Source organism: Ovis aries, chromosome 5 (assembly GCF_016772045.2).
Source record: "Ovis aries strain OAR_USU_Benz2616 breed Rambouillet chromosome 5, ARS-UI_Ramb_v3.0, whole genome shotgun sequence".
NCBI classification, from domain to species: Eukaryota; Metazoa; Chordata; class Mammalia; order Artiodactyla; family Bovidae; genus Ovis; species Ovis aries.
The window spans coordinates 107,745,399-107,766,597 of record NC_056058.1 but is presented as its reverse complement, the minus strand read 5'-3'; the positions used below and the strand labels follow the sequence as shown (position 1 = coordinate 107,766,597).

Sequence of the window (21,199 nt, the reverse complement as noted above, 5' to 3'; positions counted from 1 at the left end):
ATAGAAAGAGGGCTGAGATACTCGGCAGGCTGAAAAATGATAAATGCCTATCCCAGTAGTTACGTATTGCTCCTGTATTTATGCCCAGTTATTCTCGACCTCCCTCAGAGGCGTCCTGTTTCATCTGCAAACATGCTCCTGAGAGCTCATCTGTTTCACAGTTTCATGGCTCCTAAATGTACCTCTTCAGCCTCATTCACATCATCACTGTGGTAAGTCTGCTTAAGGTTTGCCAAAATCTATTACCCTTTTCTTCTGGAGAAAGCATTTAGCTTGTCATGAAGCTTCCCGAACAGACAAGATTCCCTAGCCTTTCTTGAAGCTAGTTCTGACTACACTGCCAATTCCTCTTTAAAGGGATGCGAACAAACACGATGAGCGCCACTTCCGGCTCTAAGACTCCAGATGCATCTGTTTACTCCAGGTTTCATCTCCCTTCCCTTTTGCAAACTCTGGAGTCTGTGGTGAGCCCGCCTCACCCATACAGATGACAACAAAGGCAGCCTAGGAACCTGGATTGCTGAGAAGCAGGCCTTCCCACCAATCTGAAGTGCTGAGTTTGAACTGATAAGTGAGACAGAAATAAAGGTCTATATTTTGTAAGCCACAGAAATATTTTGGGGGTGCGTAGTTAATAGCTTCTGAGCCTTTTGCTAACTTACACACACACACACACACACACACACACACACACACACACACACACACACACACATTTCCAAGTTTCCCGACTTCCATTAGAAATTTTGGGGCTGGCTTAGATTTCTCCTTCTCTCTTATTCTCCCAATTCAGGATATCACTAAATTATTTACATTTCATTTATTTGTCTTTCTGTAACCCCAAAGTGACCACCTCAGTCTGGGTTCTCGGTCTCTCTCTTGACGTGAGCTCACTGCTATATGCGCTCAGGTCACCAGAGCAAAACGCCACCGACTGGGAGGCTTAAACAGCAGAAACTCATGTTCTCACAGTGTGGGGCTGCGAGTCCCACTTCCTCCTCGTCTCTTCTTGCCCTAAACTCTGCGGCTAATGCCCCGTAAGTTTCAGCAGAAACCATGACGTTTAAAACAGAACAACTAAGTTTCCTCAAGGAGAGCTTCCTGAGTCCTGAAGCTAGTCCTCAGGGGAAAATGCTAATGGAAAAGAGCCTGATTACAGCAAAGACATCCGTGGGCTTCACCCGAGACAATCACTCCTAGAAATGGCCTTACAGTTGGGACAGAAAGTAAGAGGAAAACAAAATCTAGATCAATTTTCTGGAGTTTTCCATGTCTGCCCTCATTTAAAATTTGTCACATGTCCAGGTAAAGTGAGACTGTAGTATGCTGCTTCCCTGTTTCGGTATTCAAGTTTAAAGCCCTGGCCTTGCACACAGAAACAATAGAAAATTCCCACACGATGCTTCTGATTGGGAGGAATCAGCCTGTGTAAATACCAAGTAACTCAGCTCCCAGCGGAGCGACTGATCTTTGTGATCTTTCCAGGTTATCACCGTTGATCACGGCTAAACTTTTCCATGGAAGTCACGGTAGTTATCCAATTATAGAAAGTAATAGGCGATAATGTCTCCTGTGGCCGCACTGATCCAACTGTCTCATTTCACTGAAATTTTAACTTCTGGTCTTTTTAAAATGTGTTTAGGCTTCAACCTAATATAAATAAGGAAACTAAAGTCTATCAAAACTTGAGCAATTTCACCATCATCACCCTATTTAGTTGGACAGTGGCAGGATTTACTAGAACCTAGATTTCACTTACTGATCCCTATGACTCCCTTTCAATTCTGCTTCATCTTACCATTAACCAACATTTTACAGGAGTTAGCTGAAAAGAGCAGAAAGTTTGAAGTTCAGGGTAAGTTTTGAACATGGTATTTCAAGTCATTTAAGCTCAGTTTTTTAGCTGTAGAATGGAATAATTAATCTGGATTCATAAGGACGTGTGTAAGCAACTAGATTACAGCAGGTACTAAATAAATGTAAATCATCTTTACACCAATCAAACAGCTATGGTTTCTATTTAGCCAACAGTTTACTGGCCAATTGTTAATAAAATATTTTGGAGTAACAGACAAGAAAATTTTAAAAATCTGACTTCCTTTCTACTCTTTTCCTTCCAGTCTGCACACACACACACAGATAAACACACACGAGTACTCGCACACACACACACATCCCTTCCTCTGAAAAACGTCTGTGAAGCAGCTCCACCGTCCCTCTTCCAGCACGAGCACGATTGCTCACGCAGAGGCTATGTGTAGGCAGAGTGGCTGCAAACACAGAGTGTTCTTTGGCATCTCAGGAGGAAACCTCTCAGATACACCATTAAGTACTCACCACCTCACATCCGTTGCCTGCCCAGCCTGCTTGCTTACTTCTGGGATATAAGACATTATATATTGTGATTTCTTGCTTGTTAAAATAGCCTTACTTGGGAGGGGTTTTGCATTTGCCCTTTTAGGTTGGTACAAAAGTAACTGCAGTTTCAGACCATGAATTTTAAATCATATAACTAGGCTCCAACACATCTTTGTTAACCAAAATAAGAACCGTTACAATCAACACAATTTTGCCAATGAGAAATAAGTTTGCTTATTCCCATCGAGTAAAAATACCTGTTTCAGCATTCGAAGAACTCTTGGAAAGCATTTTCTGCTTCCTGCTGGTTGTGAAAGTGTTTGCCTACAGAAACGCTTGCACAAGCGGTAGCTGGTTCCCTAGAGGTCAGGTGAATATGGCAAATGAGGCACAGCTTGTTCCACTGTTGAAGCGCTGGCTGTGCGACGTCAGCCGGGGGTTCGTGCAGGCCTGGGCCCTCTCTGTCGTTCAGCGCTGGCCGCAGGCGCAGCAGTTTCCCATGCCCCACGTCAATCTGCTGAGCACACTTCGGTTTCACCGGGATGGAGAAAGCTATCATGCCTCACACCAGCAGCAGACCACCAAACAGTGATTATGACCTTTTTTGGTGCAAGTTTGGCTTTGGGAAGTGCTTGGAACTTCTTCTCCGTTCAACCACTGAGCTGGTCATCGCCAGCTGTCATACAAAAATCCACTTCCTGTCACACATCACACTCTGATGGAGAAATGGCTGGTTGTTGCTGCATACAATGAGAGAAGACAACACTTCAAGATGACGATGTTTTTTTAGTCTGCTCAGGAGGCACTCATTTATAGAGCATTTCACCTTCCAATTTCCGTCAAATGCCAAGTGACTGTAAAATGGTCAGCACCTGAGTTCTCTGGCAACTTCTCGCATCCCTGCAGTGGGTCACCTGGGACGACTGCTCTCCATCGGCCACTGTCACCTTCCGATAGCCGGCCACCGTGCTCCTCACCCTCAAGGCTCTCATCTCCTTTGCAAAACTTGAACCAACACTGCACTGTACCTTCGTTAGCAGCTCCTAGGCCAAATGTGTTGATGTCTTGAGTTGTCCCCACTGTTTCATGACCCATCTGAACTCAAATAAAAAATCACTCGAATTTGCGTTTTGTCTAGCATCATTTCTATAGTCTAAAATATAAAATAAACAGCAAGCAATGTCATTAGCAAAAAAATAAAGCGAGAAATGTGCATTAAAATGATGTGAAACATAACCACATTTACTTAAAAATGTGTTCCTAAGGTTACGACAAAGGTCAGCAATGCAAAACCACAATTACTTTTGGACCAACCATGTTGGAGAAGACTCTTGAGAGTCCCTTGGACTGCGAGGAGATCCAACCAGTCTATTCTGAAGGAGATCAGCCCTGGGATTTCTTTGGAGGGAATGATGCTGAAGCTGAAATTCCAGTACTTTGGCCACCTCATGCGAAGAGTTGACTCATTGGAAAAGACTCTGATGCTGGGAGGAATTGGGGGCAGGAGGAGAAGGGGATGACAGTGGATGAGATGGCTGGATGGCATCACGGACTCAATGGACGTGAGTCTGAGTGAACTCCGGGAGTTGGTGATGGACAGGGAGGCCTGGTGTGCTGCGATTCATGGGGTCGCAAAGAGTCGGACACATCTGAGCTTCTGAACTGAACTGAACTGAATGAATAGTTCAATCTATTGGGTCACTCGGCGATCAACTCGGTCAGAAAGTTCGTCCAGCTGTACTAGAGTCTTAAAGGAAAAACAGGAGAGCTAATAATGACTATCGGTTAGTACAGTTATTGACAGTACTGTATGTCAGAGAGTTCAAATAAAGAAATTAAGTAAGTGACCAAAGTCTTAAAAGATATCATCAACTCACATAAATATACAAATAGTGAAATGTAGTATGACTTCAGAGATTTATGAGAATATGTTTATCAGTTACAATTTGAAAATAACAGAGAACAACTCTGCTTCCTTAACCAGGAAGAGAGTGTACCAAAGGAATAACACGTGGTTGGGGAACAGACAAGACGCTGGAGAACCAAGTCTGGATGTGAGAGAGGAAGGAGGCAGGGCTGAGAGCGCTCCGCGTGTAGACAGCATCTGTCCTTTCTGTCTGTGCCCCCCTCTGTGTGAGTACGGGGAGAAATTAATCAGCTGGCCTAGTTTGGAGCAAGTGCACAAGAATAAAATTCCTAATTTACAGCCCCACTAAAGCTACAGAGGCTAAGTGATTCCTCCACAGGAAGCGAGGCGGTTCCCAGGAAGGACGGGTGCTGCACAGCCGTGTGAACCAGTGTATGTCTGCTTTAGAACACAGGACAAGCTGGGCTGGTGGGAAGCGAAAGAGACCGATTTGGGGAAGACTTTCTTTGTATCAGATACTGGGCAGTTTCGCACATTGTGCCACTTAATCCTTATACCAGTCTTGTAAATCAGATATTATTCCCCCACTTTCTATCTGAGAAAACCATAGCCAGGCTAAGGAAATGGCTCCAGACCAAAAAACAATAAGCATGCGGGCCAGGACCTGAACTCATGTCTGCGAGCTCTGCAGCTGCCCTGTTTTGAGCTGGGAGGCAAGGCGAGATGTGCGTGCTGCTAGCCTCCGGGGAGAGCGGTCTGTCTAGATGACACTGCAGGAGCCCGGCGGGATGCTGGGTCCTCCAGAACGAGAGCAGGAGAGCAAACAGGTGCCAAGACGGAACTGGCTCCTGCAGGGAGGCCCCTTCTGGGCAGTCTCAGAGGAAGGGTAGGAGCTACAGAAACATACTGCTATGCGGGCCAGTGATCAGCCTTTGATTTGCTTTTAAAAATAAATAATAAACACAGAAAAATATACCTGACCTCCAGTTTGGCAGGATAAAAGGAGGACAAAAGGCAAATGTAAAGGTGGAAAGGGGTCACAGAGCGTGAACACAGCTGAGGATCTGACTTAGCCCAGTGTCTGCGGGGTCGATAATTCTTGTGGATAGGCAGACACTTTGTCTTCTAATAATTTACCACTGAAAAATGCTGACGGAGTACATGCGCTACAAACTACAGTCATAAAGAGACTGGTGTAAATTGAGGTTTGAGAAAAGGGCAGGAAATCAAATGGGCCTGGTGGAACATGGGAAGGAGATGGAGACTGCTGAAGGACTTCAAACAGGAGAGTGACAGGACTCCACTTTATCAAAATTACCCTGGTAGTTGGGTGGCAAATAGGCTAAGCGGGAAAAACGACAGCAGAATATCTAGTTATTCCCACTGAGTCACTTCCTGAGTGAAAGAGAAAGGCTTCCTTAATGGAGCTCTGTCGCTTTGCTGTGTTCAGGGCAAAACTGTGCAATGGGCTTTCTGGCCCGAATACCCTGCTCTCTTTTTGTTAATGTCCTTCTTCCCTCTTCAGTCCCCATTTATATCTACAAATCGGGGGCTACCACCTTCTTTATTTCTGATCCCCACTTAACCACCGGACTAGGAAGGCACTGCTACACCAATGACTGCCAACATTTTAAGGTGGTGCTTCACTTCTGGGACTGACGTTCACATTTTAATCAGTGCCGTCCATCGAACCAACAAGAGCATTAATGCCGAGGCGTCAATAAATGAATGGGCTTATTAAAATATCTGGATTGGGAATTTCTCTTAGCATTCAAATCCATCACAAAGTATGAAAGTTCTATGACGGTATCTGGCCTCCACTGAAAGGTTATTTTTGATGTTGAAAAGCATCTTTTCATGAAGTGAAGTGAAAGGCAAATGAGAAAATGAAAGACATACCCATTTGAATGCAGACTTCCAAAGAATACCAAGGAGAGATAAGAAAGCCTTCCTCAGTGATCAGTGCAAAGAAATAGAGAATGGGAACAGAATGGGCAAGACTAGAGATCTCTTCAAGAAAATTAGAGATACCAAGGGAACATTTCATGCAAAGATGAGCTCAATAAAGGACAGAAATGGTATGGGCTTTACAGAAGCAGAAGATATTAAGAAGAGGTGGCAAGAATACACAGAAGAACTGTGCAAAAACTATCTTCAGGACCCAGATAATCACAATGGTGTGATCACTCACCCAGAGCCAGACATCGTGGAATGTGAAGTCAAGTGGGCCTTAGGAAGTATCATTATGAACAAAGCTAGTGGAGGTGATGGAATTCCAGTTGAACTATTTCAAATCCTGAAAGATGATTCTGTGAAAGTGCTGCACTCAATATGCCAGCAAATTTGGAAAACTCAGCAGTAGCCACAGGACTGGAAAAGGTCAGTTTTCATTCCAATCCCAAAGAAAGGCAATGCCAAAGAATGCTCAGACTACCGCACAACTGTACTCATCTCACATACATTATTAGTAAAATAATGCTCAAAATTCTCCAAGCCAGGCTTCAGCAATACATGAACCGTGACCTTCCAGATGTTCAAGCTGGTTTTAGGAAAGGCAGAGGAACCTGAGATCAAATTGCCAACATCCACTGGGTCATAGAAAAAGCAAGGGAATTCCAGAAAAACATCTAGTTCTGCTTCATTGACTATGATAAAACCTTTGACTGTGTCGATCACAACAGTGGAGAATTCTGAAAGAGATGGGAATACCAGACCACCTTAGCTGCCTCCTGAGAAATCTGTATGCAGATTCAAGAAGCAATGATTGGAACCAGACATGGAACAACGGACTGGTTCCAGATTGGGAAAGGAATACATCAGGGATGTATATTGTCACCCTGCTTATTTAACTTCTATGCAGAGTACATGAGAAATGCTGGACAGGATGAAGCACAAGCTGGAATCAAGATTGCCGGGAGAAACATCAATAACCTCACATATGCAGATGACACCACGCTAATGGCAGAAAGTGAAGAAGAACTAAGAGCCTCTTGATGAAAGTGAAAGAGGAGAGTGGAAAAGTTGGCTCAAAACTCAACATTCAGAAAACTAAGATCATGGCATCTGGTCCCATCACTTCATGGCAAATAGATGGGGAAACAGAGGAAACAGTGACAGACTTTATTTTCTTGGGCTCCAAAATCGCTGCAGATGGTGACTGCAGCCATGAAATTAAAAGATGCTTGCTCCTTGGGAAAAAAGCTATGACCAACCTAGACAGCTTGTTAAAAAGCAGAGACATTACTTTACCAACAAAGGTCCATCTATTCAAGGCTATGGTTTTTCCAGTAGTCACATATGGATATGAGAGTTGGTCTATAAAGAAAGCTGAGCACTGAAGAATTGATGCTTTTGAACCGTGGTGTTGGAGAAGACTCTTGAGAGTCCCTTGGACAGCAAGACGATCCAACCAGCCCATCCTAAAGGAAATTCAGTCCTGAATATTCGTTGGAAGGACTGATGCTGAAGTTGAAGCTCCAATACTTTGGACACTTGATGTGAAGAACTGACTCATTGGAAAAGACCCTGATGCTGGGAAAGATTGATGGTGGGAGGAGAAGGGGATAAGATGGTTGGATGGCGTCACCAACTCGATGGACATGAATCTGAGCATTTGGGGACTTGGTGATGGACAGGGAAGCCTGGTGTGCTGCAGTCTGTGGAGTCACAAAGAGTCTGACACGACTGAGCACCTGAACGGAACTGAATTCCATTCATGACCTTGACCTTTTATGATCTGGTGTATAAATGACCCCCCGTCTAAGCTGTGTCTTTTGCAGCACGAAGGGGCTGCCCGTGCTGCAGCGTTCCTTTCTGCCATTTATCGCATGTGGATGCAGAGATCAGTGCAAGTGGGATAATAAGATCAAGTGCTCACGTTACGGGATGTGAGACCTTGAGCATGCTATGTCACCTTTCTGGGCCTTAGTTTCCTCATCTACACGTGGATATACTACTAACACCTGTCTCATATCTACCTCTTAAAGAAGTTTTGAGGATTAACTCAGAGTGGAAAACCACTGAGCACAATACCGAGCACATAGCAGTCAACAAGCAGAAGGGACTGTGGGTGACTGTTTCTAGCAGAGCAGCGAAGTCACTATTTTACATCGCTGCTCTGCAGTCACGAGGCAGGTCTTTGGGCTCCCAGATGAGACGCTCCTTCGAAGTGTGATTCGTGGCTCATTTGACTTTACATCCTCAGTGGAATAGCTGGCACTTGGTAAGTGGTTAGCAAATAACTGCTCAGGAATGAATGGATTTCTTGGACTTTGTGCTTCTAAATGTCTCTGTTTAAAAGTCATGTTATCTAAGTGGTTTAAAATGTTTGGAGGTTCCGTGGGACTAAAGAGGCAGACTAAGTGTCAGAAAGATCCTCAGAGTGTATCAAGCAGTGGGATGGGAATTCTAGAGGCTTCCGCGCCATGCTGCCAGGCTTCTGAGAGCTTTCTCACACAGCGTATCTTGTACCCCTCAACACACCCCTAACAGACAACATTTCCAGATAACGAACAGGAAAACAGCCATGGAACCAGCTAGTTTGCTTGAAGGCGTTGCACTCCTAAGGAGAACAGATATAAATGAGAAGGGTAGAGTGCAGTAGTCAGAACCCCAAACAGCTTGGTCCCACCTCCTATCAGCTGGGTGACCTTGGGGGGGGGCACTGACACACTCCTGTCAGCTGCCTCACAGGCAGGAATGACAGTGAGAGCGTCCCCTCAGAGGCTGCTGTGAAAGCTACCTGAGGAAAAGGCCATTCAGGCTCCCCGTCTGAACGCAGTCTAACTCACCTTCACACTGCAGGCCGCTGGGCCCCCGGCAGCGCCACATGGGCCCGAACTCATGGCAGTGATGCCCAAGGCCTCAGCCCCGGGTGACTCCCTCCCTGATATGGGCAAAGTCCAAAGCTTTCTCATGTCCCTTTTACACAAAGAATACTTACTGGAAAAGGACTAACAAACAGCAAAGTTGAATAAAGTGCAAAGTATGACTTTTGTGAGCTTATTTTTTTGAATATTTCTCTCTGCAGTGATGAAATGTGCCCATCACGGAGGACATGCACACACAGAAGCTTTTCTACACCAAAGAGCAGAAGCCTTCCTGGTTCCACAGATGACGTCCAGCAGGTGGCCGTCTGCTCGGTATCAGGGGAGACAGGTCCTTTTAGGCAACTGACCGCAACACGGACTAGTGTCAGCCACAGGCTGATGGGGCACTCTCATGCTGGCTGCACAACAGAATCACCTGTGAAACTTAAAATAGTCGATGCTCAGGTTCTACCTCAGACTAATTAAATCAGAATCTCTTGGACAAGGCTCAGGCATCAGTAATGTTTTTAACTACCTTAATGATTACTATGTACAGCCAAGACTGAAGACTTGGCTGAGAGTTTTGTGGCCACAACAGCTAAACTCACCTAATCAGTTTTCCACTGGTTCCTCTACAAGATACCTTGTTTATCTGGAAAGTTTTTCTCACCTGTAATTTATGTGCATATTCTTAATCCACATATAAATCATTGACATTGTCTTGAATATTTTCTTGCAGCATTCAGTTCAGTCAGGTTCAGTCGCTCAGTCGTGCCCGACTCTTCACAACCCCATGAGTCACAGCACTCCAGGCCTCCCTGTCCATCACCAACCAACTCCCGGAGTTTATTCAAACTCATGTCCATCAAGTCAGTGATGCCATCCAGCCATCTCATCCTCTGTCATCCCCTTCTCCTCTTGCCCCAATCCCTCCCAGCATCAGGGTCTTTTTCAATGAGTCAACTCTTTGCAGGAGGTGGCCAAAGTATTTAGCATCAGTCCTTCCAATGAACACCCAGGACTGATCTCCTTTAGAATGGACTGGTTGGATCTCCTTGCAGTCCAAGGGACTCTCAAGAGTCTTCTCCAACACCACAGTTCAAATGCATCAATTCTTCGGCATTCAGCTTTCTTCCCAGCCCAACCCTCACATCCATACATGACCACTAGAAAAACAATAGCCTTGACTAGACGGACCTTTGTTGGCAAAGTAATGTCTCTGCTTTTCAATATGCTATTTAGGTTGGTCATAACTTTCTTTCCAAGGAGTAAGCGTCTTTTAATTTCATGCATCTGCAGTGATTTTTGAAGCCCCCCAAAATAAAGTCAGCCACTGTTTCCACTGTTTCCCCATCTATTTGCCATGAAGTGATGGGACCAGATGTGATGATCTTCGTTTTCTGAATGTTGAGCTTTAAGCCAACTTTTTCACTCTCCTCTTTCACTTGCAGCATTAATGACCACTAATTAAAAATTGAGTATATGCAACTAAATACTGATGCTTATATTACTATTCAAACATATATATCTCACTCTAAGTAAAATCGACTAGTAAAGGGTCAAGATAACAATTGATCCTTCAGTGAAAGAAAGTGAAGTCGCTCAGTCGTGTCCGACTCTTTGCGACCCCCTGGACTGTAACCTACCAGGCTCCTCTGGCCACGGGATTCTCCAGGCAAGAATACTGGAGTGGGTTGCCATTTCCTTCTCCAGGGGATCTTCGCGACCCAGGGATTGAACCCCGGTCTCCCGCCTTGCAGGCAGACGCTTTAACCTCTGAGCCACCAGGGAAGCCCAGTAAAGGGTCAAGATTGATGACAACAATTGATGACAGAAAATACTGATTCCTAGTCAAAGCGCAAACTTCAGGGATTTCTGGTCAGAAATCCCCACTGGCTAGACAGGTGTCGCCATCTACTGGCAAAGTGTGATATCGCGCCTGATTCCCTGCATCCAGAGGAGACTCCCTGTCTTTAACAGGTGCTGTTACCCTCCACCGGAGAAGGCAATGGCACCCCACTCCGGTATTCTTGCCTGGAAAATCCCATGGACGGAGGAGCCTGGTGGGTGTTAGGGACCAAGCGACGGTCTCTAGGACCTGAGTCATGTTTACCAGAAAGAGACAGGATATGCGCTCATCCTGCCTGGCCAATCATGTAACGCCAGCTACTCCTGTAACTGAGACAAAGAACTGCCTGTATATAAGCCGCCATACTCCTTTGTTTGCGGCTCTTGTCGGATTCCCTTGTGTGGGATGAGACTTGAGCCCTAGCGCGCTAGAGATAAACTCCCTTCTTGTTTTTGCATTACTGTGGTGGACTTGCTCTCTCGGTCGGTTCGGGGATACGGGCTCAGAGCATAACATCTGGGGGCTCGTCCGGGATCTCCATCCCGCCGGGGAGGACAACTCTCCTGGTAGAAGGGAGAAACATCGTTAGGAGATAAGAGCTCTGAGCACCGGTGCTAACGTTGCAGAAGCCCAGATTAAGTCCGAGGCCTAGTGTCTTACTGGGGAGGCATCTGGCTGTAAAGTGCAGAGGTAAGTCAGCGTAAGGCCGGGGCCTAGCTTCGTGCTGGGGAGGCAGCTGGCTCTGATACTGGATTAAGTCAGCGTAAGGCCGGGTCCCGGTATTGTGCCAGGGAGGCAGCTGGCTCTGTGAACATCCTGCAGGTAAGATTGAGTGCATTGTCGGTGGCCACCTTGCGTTTCTTATCTGTTTGTCTATTTGTGGTGACTGCGCTGCTCTTTGTGTGCTCTGTTGGCTCCCAGTGTACTTTTCTGTGATCATGGGACAAACAACTTCTACTCCTTTATCTCTTATGATTAACCACTTCTCTGATTTCAAGTCTAGAGCTCAGAATCTTTCGTTAGTGGTAAAGAAGAGCAAACTGGTGACTTTCTGTTCTGTCGAGTGGCCCACCTTTGACGTCGGATGGCCACAAGAGGGAACCTTCAATCCCCAAATTATCCAGGCAGTTAAAGAGAGGGTGCTTACTCCTAGTCCTACCGGGCACCCAGATCAGACTCCCTACATTCTGGTCTGGCAGGATCTAGTGAGGAACCCGCCAGAATGGCTTAAACCCTTTGTTCTCACTCCTCCTAAACCTCCCCGTCCCTCTTCCCCAACTCCAACCTCACCAAGCCCACAGGTGTTAGTAATGAAGGCTTCCGAAGAAAAAGAAAAAAAAAAAGGACGAAAATCGACCAAAGCCGGTATTCCAGGAATCTTCTCTGTATCCTAATCTGATAGATCTGGAGACCGAATTGTTCCCACCCCCGTATGCGGATCCACATCCTCCCTTGCTTTCACAGGTTTCATCGGGAGTAAGCCAGAAGGAGAACCGAGCCTTCAGCTCATCCCAGAAAAGGGGGCCCCGCCCAGGAAACTCGGGGGAAAATAAGAGAAATGGCCAATGTAGCGGAAGAAGACCCGGAAGTCCCCTCCTCCACCGTTCACGCATTTCCGGTCCGGGCGGGACCAGCCAGAGAGGGTGGAGAGTGGACATATCAGTATTGGCCCTTCTCCACTAGTGATTTGTACAATTGGAAAACCCAGACTCCCTCCTTCTCTAAAAAACCGCAGGGTCTTATTGATCTTTTAGAGTCTATCCTGTTTACTCACAATCCCACTTGGGATGATTGTCAGCAACTGTTACAGGTACTTTTTACTACAGAAGAGCACTAACGGATCCTGTCAGAAGCCCGGAAAAATGTGCCAGGGGTGGATGGGAGGCCCACAATACAGCCTAACCTCATTGAGGAGGGATTCCCCTCGGTGAGACCCAACTGGGACTTCGAACGCGCTGAAGGTAGGGAGCGCCTCCAAGTGCACCGTCAGACTCTCATGGCTGGCCTTGGAGGGGCCGCCAAAAAGCCAACTAATTTGGCCAAAATAAATTCAGTGAGGCAGGAACCAAATGAGAGCCCAGCAGCCTTCCTTGAAAGGATAGTGGAAGCTTTTAGACAGTATACCCCTATGGACCCACAGGCAGATGAGTCACGAGCGGCAGTTATGTTAGCATTTGTAAATCAAGCAGCCCCCGATATTAAAAAAAAATTACAAAAGATAGAGAGGTTAAATGAACAATCCTTGCAAGGTCTAGTGAGGGCAGCTGAGAGAGTTTTTAATCATAGAGAGACCCCAGAAGAGAGAGAGGACCGCATTAGAAGAGAAGAAAGAGAATTTAGAGCTGAAGAAAACCATAAAAACCAAAAAGAGCTGGCCCAGATATTTTTTGCTGGGGTTAAAAACAAAAATAGGTTCCAGAAAGGGAAAAAATTGGACTCAAAAACTGAAGAAAAAACGACAAGGCGTAAGCTTGAGAAAAACCAATGTGCGTTTTGTAAAGAGTTTGGACATTGGCAAGATAAATGCCCCAAGAAAAACCTAAAAGAGGAGCCCAGGAACCCCCAAACGAGACTCCCTTTCCAGACAGTCATATCCTCTACGCTGGTGAAGATAGCGACTAGGGGGGTCAGGGCTCGAAGCCCCTCCCAGAGTCCTGGGTAACTATAAATGTGGAGGGGAAACCGGTTGGCTTCATGGTGGACATGGGAGCCCAATACTCAGTCTTAAACCAAAAAGATGGACCCATGTCTAAGAAAAGTAGCTGGGTGCAGGGAGCAACCGGGACTAAACAATATGGATGGACTACAAAACGGCATGTGAACTTGGGGGTCCACCAGGTAAGCCATTCTTTTCTGGTGATACCTGAGTGTCCAGCGCCCTTGTTGGGAAGGGATTTACTGTCTAAAGTAAATGCCCAAATTCATTTCAACCACGGACAAGTGTCGGTTTTAGACGGGACTGGGCATCCTCTTCAGGTCCTGTCTCTGGCATTAAAAGATGAATACAGACTCTACTTGCCAGAGGCCCCAGCGACAATAAGCCCCGAAGTACAACCATGGGTTCAAAGATACCCTCAGGCCTGGGCTGAAACTGCAGGAATGGGACTAGCCAAACAGAGGCCCCCTATCATTGTGGAACTGAAAGCCAGTGCTTCCCCGGTGAGGGTACGACAGTATCCCATGAGTCAAGAGGCTCGACAAGGAATTACTCCTCATATACAATGCCTCATAGATGCTGGGGTCCTAAAAAGGTGCCGGTCCCCATGGAACACTCCCCTGTTGCCTGTGAAAAAGCCTGGGGGAACTGATTTTAGACTGGTTCAAGATCTACGAGAAGTCAACAAACGGGTGAATGATATTCATCCTACGGTTCCTAACCCTTATACATTGCTAAGCAACTTGCCTCCAAACTACATTTGGTACACTGTTTTAGATTTTAAAAGATGCCTTTTTCAGTTTGCCTCTTGCCCCCGCAAGCCAAGAGATCTTTGCCTTCGAATGGCAGGAAGACGGTGGTCAGACCCTGTGCAGCTGACATGGACTCGCTTACCACAGGGTTTCAAAAACTCGCCCACGTTATTTAATGAGGCCCTGGACGAAGACCTCCGTGAGTATCGGGTTGAACACCCTACCATTGTTTTATTACAATATGTTGATGACCTTATGCTGGCGGCGGCTACAGAAAAAGATTGCCAAGAGGCAACAGGTGACCTTCTCCAAACCTTGGGGACTTTAGGTTACCGGGCTAGTGCCAAAAAGGCCCAGATTGCCAAGCAAGAGGTTACATACCTCGGTTATAAGATAAAACAGGGCCAGAGGTGGCTAACACAGGCTATGAAAAAAACCATCCTCCAGATCCCTGAGCCGGGTAACCCTAGACAAGTGAGAAAATTTCTGGGAATGGTGGGATATTGCCGGTTATGGATCTTGGGGTTTGCAGAAAAGGCCAGGCCCCTATATGAGGGGACCAAAGAAAACAAGGACTGGAAATGGACTGAGCCAATGAAAGAGGCCTTCCAAGAGCTCAGGCGAGCCTTGCTAGAGGCTCCTGCCCTTGCCCTCCCTGATCCATCTAAGCCTTTCCAATTATTTGTAGATGAAAAGCAGGGGATAAAAAAGGGGTACTAACACAGAGATGGGGACCATGGAAGCGACCTGTAGCTTACCTTTCCAAGAGGCTGGACCCAGTGGCAGCCAGATGGCCACCTTGCCTCCATATCATTGCGGCCACCGCGCTCTTAGTCCACGATGCTGATAAACTGACTTATGGACAGAGACTCTTGGTCTACACTCCTCATGCCATAGAGAGAGTTTTAAAGCAACCCCCAGGTAAATGGATTTCTAATGCCCGTTTGACGCACTACCAGGCCTTGCTACTTGACACCCCACGGATTCATTTCCAAACGCCCTGCACTCTAAATCCGGCCACTCTTTTGCCCAATCCAGAAAAAAATAGCCCCCTCCATGATTGTGATGAGATACTGGCCGGGGTAACAGCAATGCAAAAGGACTTAACCGATACTCCACTGGATAACAGTGAGCTAAGATGGTTCACAGACGGCAGCAGTTATGTAAAAGATGGACAGAGACGGGCGGGAGCCGCAGTAGTAGATGACTCTGGACGGACGATATGGGCAGAGGCCCTTCCCCCGGATACCTCAGCACAAAAGGCAGAGTTAATTGCCCTGATTCAAGCATTAGAGAGAGCCAAAGGAAAAAGAATAACTATTTTCACTGACAGCCACTATGCTTTTGGCATGGTACACATCCAGGGCCCGATATATCGGGAACGGGGGGTTTTGACAGCTGAAGGAAAAGAAATTAAAAACTTGCCTAAAGTCCGTAGACTTTTAGAGGCTGTACAGATGCCTCAGGCTGTGTCAATAGTACCTGTACCTGGACATCAGAAGGGTGACAGCCCCACGGCACGAAGGAGTCGTGCCACAGACCTGGCAGCTCGAAAAGTAGCTGATGAAGATTTCATCACCCCTGTGTTGGCGATCGGACTTCCACCTCCAGGTATGGGAACTCTGCCCCCAACCCCTGAGTATTCATCCACAGACTTTGCTTGGATCCAAAAACACACCAACCTTCAAAAAGATAAAGATGGATGGTACCGAGACTCAGACGGCTACTTGATACTCCCTGCTCAGTCGGGACGGCAACTACGTGAGCATTTGCACTTGTCTACTCATCTGGGAGAAAAGAAGACTCTGATGCTCTTTCAAGCTGCGCGCCTGCGATTTCCCCGGCACCAGACAACTGTGAAGAACATAGTGCATGCTTGTAAGGCATGTTAACAGATGAGGCCAGGAAAAGGACAACATGCAGGACTGAGGTATCGGGGAGAAGGACCAGGGCAACACTGGGAAATAGATTTCACCGAGGTAAGGCCAGGCAAGTATGGTTACCAGTACTTGTTAGTGTTGGTGGATACCTTCTCAGGGTGGGTAGAAGCTTTTCCTACAAAGGGAGAAACCGCGATGATAGTGGCAAAAAAGATTTTAGAAGAAATAGTTCCCAGGTTTGGCCTGCCAGTGACCATCGGCTCTGATAATGGACCTGCCTTTGTGAGTCAAATAGTTCAGAGCCTTGCCCTAGCCCTGGGGACTAAATGGAAATTACATTGTGAATACAGTCCACAGAGCTCAGGGCAAGTAGAAAGAATGAATCGGACTCTAAAAAAAAAACTTTAACTAAATTGGCTATAGAGACTGGCGGGGACTGGGTGACCCTCCTTCCCTTCGCCCTCTTCCGTGCGCGTAATACTCCTTATCAACTTAATCTGACCCCATTTGAGATTCTGTATGAGAGACCTCCCCCTGTATGTCCAATATTTGAAGGGAAGAAACTACCACCTCCCACGTTAGGGCAACTCCAAGAGGCCTTGATGGCCTTAAGCAAGGTGCACTCTCGTGTCTGGAAACTGCTCCGGGAAATACATGTGGGTCAAAATAAGGGAACTATTCCCTCACATGACATTGGCCCAGGAGACTGGGTGTGGGTCAAAAGGCACCAAACCAAGGCACTAGAACCCAAATAGAAGGGTCCTTATGTTGTTCTTCTTACCACCCCAACTGCCCTAAAGGTTGACGGTATCGGGCCTTGGGTGCATTGCAACCACGTACGCCCAGCTGCTTCAGCAGAGCAAGAAGACGCTAAGAAAAAATGGGAAGCATCTCTGCACCCGTCCAACCCCTTGAGGCTAAAGCTTCAAAGGCGCCAACAGGACCAGGACAACTCGGCTGGGCCCTCTTGTGGACGACCCAGTTACTCTGCTCCGGAGTTGCCAGCGTGAACCCGCATCAACCCGTCAAAATCACCTGGAAGCTGCAAAATGGACTAACACGAGAGGTGCTAAACTCCACCGCCGCAATACATCCACCAAACACATGGTGGCCAGACTTGTACTTTGGCCTCAAGCCGATGGTAAATGTGCCTTGGGCTAGGGGTTATCTCTGAGAACAAGGGTTCTGGGCATGCCCCGGCGCACCCAGGCATGACTGGAAGACCTGTGGGGGGCACAAGACTCTTATTGTAAAACTTGGGATTGTGTTACTTCTAATGATGGACCTCGGTGCTGGGAAGTAAGAAATCGAGATTTACTTAATTTTTCATTCGCCAAGCCCCTCCCTAGGGTCCTCGGAGATCCAACTTTTAGCTGTGAAAGTTGCAATTATGCACAAGTCAGAATAAGGTTCAATCCAGAAAAAAGCAAAAAAGAGGGGACCTGGATCTCTGGCCTATCTTGGGGGCTACAGATGAGGGAATCAGGAGGGTTTGGGGTTGATGGAAAAGGGATTATAGTAGTGAGCCAGGTCTTAGAGCCAATTCTTGTACACAGTATCGGGCCCAACAAAGTAAAAGAGCTGGCTGTAACCCCCCGCCTAACGACTTCCATGCCAACGTCTTTGGCAGTGAGTCCCAAAGCAGAAGCGCTCGCTGAAATAGATCCCCTGTGGAAGCTGATTAGGGCAGCTTATGCCACCCTGAATCAGACCCATCCTGAGGCAACTAAATCTTGTTGGTTATGTTACGACTTAATTCCCCCTTATTACGAAGCAGTAGGCCTCAATGCCTCTTATGACTGGGCCAACAGCACCGATCCTCCTCAATGTCATTGGGGGGACCGAAAGGTGGGTCTTCCGATGAAAGAGGTACGGGGAAAGGGCTTATGCATGGGCACGGTGTTACCAGCAAAGTCTCCACTTTGTGTGCATGTCATCGAGCCTGATGACTTGCCTGTAGCTAAATGGTTAATACCTCAAATGGGGGGATGGTGGGTCTGTTCACACACGGGGCTAACTCCATGCCTGCATAGCTCAATCTTTGACCCCAGAAAAAATTCTGTGTTATGGTGGCTGTCATGCCAAAGATTCTGTACCGACCAGAAGAAGCAATATATGATTATTGGGCCCAGAAATTAACTCTAAATCCTCCAAAAAGAACTTATAAAGTTAAGAGGGAACTTCTTACAGTCATAACCATAGCAACTATGTTCGGTCTTAGAATTGCCGGGGCTAGGACCGGAATAACAGCTCTGTCCCTGCAAGGCCAACGATTTAACTCCCTGAGAGTGGCCATAGATAGAGACATTACCCGTATAGAGCAATCTATTAGTCATTTAAAATCGTCTCTAACTTCTCTATCTGAAGTAGTTCTGCAAAACAGGAGGGGATTATATCTGCTCTTTCTGCAACAAGGGGGACTCTGTGCTGCCCTAGGAGAAGAGTGCTGTTTCTATGCGGATCATACAGGAATAGTTAGAAAATCTATGGCCAACGTGAGAGAAGGACTAGCCCAACGTAAACGAGAACGTGAGGCTCAACAGGGATGGTTTGAATCTTGGTTTCAACAATCCCCTTGGCTGACTACCTTAATCTCCACCTTGCTAGGACCCCTGCTAGTACTTTTACTAATGCTTACCTTCGGCCCATGCATTATCAATAGACTTGTAGCCTTTGTAAAGGAACGCATAAATACCGTACAGCTGTTTGTGCTTCGACAACAATATCAAACTGTGTCTCAGGACCGAGAGGAAGATTCCTCTATATGATCTAAGGACAGGGGGGAATGTTAGGGACCAAACGACGGGCTCTAGGACCTGAGTCATGTTTACCAGAAGGAGACAGGATATGCGCTCATCCTGCCTGGCCAATCATGTAACGCCAGCTACTCCTGTAACTGAGACAAAGAACTGCCCGTATATAAGCCGCCAGACTCCTTTGTTTGCGGCTCTTGTCGGATTCCCTTGTGTGGGATAAGACTTGAGCCCTAGTGCGCTAGAGATAAACTCCCTTCTTGTTTTTGCATTACTGTGGTGGACTTGCTCTCTCGGTCGGTTCGGGGATACGGGCTCGGAGCATAACAGTGGGCTGCCATCTATGGGGTCGCGAAGAGTCGGACATGACTGAGTGAATTCACTTTCACTTTTCACTCTCATGCATTGGAGAAGGAAATGGCAACCCACTCCAGTGTTCTTGCCTGGAGAGTCCCAGGGACGGGGGAGCCTGGTGGGCTGCCGTCTATGGGGTCGCACAGAGTTGGACATGACTGAAGCGACTCAGCAGCAGCAGCAGCAGCTGCCCTCCACAAAGAAGCAAAGCAGAGGAAGAGGGCCCCTCCCAGAAGGGCCCTGTGACCGGCTTCAGGGAAGACCTGTTTCTTCTGGCCCCAAGCCCAGATTCAGCTACCTCCAAGTCATGCTGGTTCTTTCAAGGAGAGGCTAGCACTAGCAACAAAAATCCGAAGCTGGGCCTCAGGCTTCCATGCCTAAAAAGTATTTATTGAGAAAACTTTAAAATCTTCCTGTAGATTGAACTACAAAAGAGTTATCCAGAATATATTAGAAGGTCCTCCTGATTTTTTAAATTATCACTGAATTATGCTTTGAGCGTTACTGTCAGCCTGGAAGGACACTGTAAGAAGCACTGAGTACTGCCTTTACCATTTCTGTTCACCTTTCCTCACTCACTATCAGACCTGCCGCTTTGCTCCAAGCTACCAAACTCCGTGTCTGGCAGTCCATCCCCTCAATCAGGGGTCTCCACGACACGATTCCCACCAACGGGCTGTAAGGAACACTGACTAGTTTTCTACTCAATAACCTCACTCCTTACTAACAGAGCCCAGTTCTGTTCACACTAGCAATATGCCCAAGAGTCAGGAATCCCGATCAGTCTCCCCTTCACATTAACTTCTAGAAGCCTGAGCCAAATGCGTGGCTCTTCTCTAGTAAGGACGGCCCTGCAGAGTGCAGTATTTCTACTTTGACTTTCCATCTCCACCCAAGATTTCCATTTATCTTTTTCACCTACTTTCACAAATACTATCTTGCTGCCCTTCTCCCATTAAACCACCCTCAAATCTTTCTAAAGTAAACCATGTAGAAGCCTCAGCAAGGAGAGCCAAGAGAAACAGAGAAAGAGGAGAGGGATAGAAAGAGAGAGAAAGAGGAGGCGGGAAAGGGCAGGAGGCAGACAAGGAAGGAAGGGGAGAGGGGAAGAGGAAAAGGGGGAAGGAAGGGAGGGAAGGTGGGAGGAGAGAGGGCAGGTCATGCAGACAGTGAGAAAGGGGGAGGGACAGCCAGGGGAGAGGAGAAGGGGAAGGGAGGGAGGGAAGGTGGGGAGGAGAAGGGGAAGGGAGGGAGGGTGGGAGGAGAAGGGGAAGGGAGGGAGGGAAGGTGGGGAGGAGAAGGGGAAGGGAGGGAGGGAAGGTGAGGAGGAGAAGGGGAAGGGAGGGAGGGAAGGTGAGGAGGAGAAGGGGAAGGGAGGGAAGGTGGGGAGGAGAGAGGGCAGGTCATGCAGACAGCGAGAAAGGGGGAGGGACAGCCAGGGGAGAGGAGCCAGAGAGGAGGGCAGAGTGGAGAGAGCGGACAGACACGACTGGGTGAAGGGGAGCCGTGCGGGTCCAGACGGATGAAGGAACCGTGGCCACCACCACCATCATCGGCGACTCACAGTGAGAGTCAGAGAGGCGGATGATAAAGGGATACCAACAGGAGGCCCACTTGCTGGCGGGGTACGAGTCCAGTTCCAAGCTTTTGAAACGTTTTTCTGTCAATTCCTGTTGTCAGGTGAGCAATCACCTTGAGACAGTGGTTCCTGTGGGTTCACTATCCAGAGGCAAGCGCCTGTGGCCACAGTGTTGCTCGACAATCAGCATGATAGCGTGATGAGCAGCGATGGTTTTTATCTGGCAGCGAATAGGTAGGGCCAGAATGAACGGCACTCATGAATAGCTGATTTCAGCTCTCAGGAACACTGAGCTTCCCACGCAGAGCTCTGCCATGTGCTGTGCTGTGCTTAGGCGCTCAGT

General features: G+C 47.3%; 1 protein-coding gene across 1 annotated transcript in view; it reads left to right on the top strand.

Annotated features, from left to right (window-relative positions):
* LOC105615338 (uncharacterized) overlaps positions 1-19,194 on the top strand; it is a 74,160-nt gene extending 54,966 nt beyond the window's left edge. The window contains 5 exon segments of the mRNA XM_060416620.1: positions 9,255-13,432; positions 13,471-14,317; positions 14,319-14,405; positions 14,408-14,993; positions 14,996-19,194. Of these exon segments, the coding sequence (XP_060272603.1) occupies positions 12,441-13,432; positions 13,471-14,317; positions 14,319-14,405; positions 14,408-14,993; positions 14,996-16,182 (3,699 nt within the window). The 5' untranslated portion in view covers positions 9,255-12,440 and the 3' untranslated portion in view covers positions 16,183-19,194.
* Positions 19,195-21,199: the final 2,005 nt, after the last annotated feature.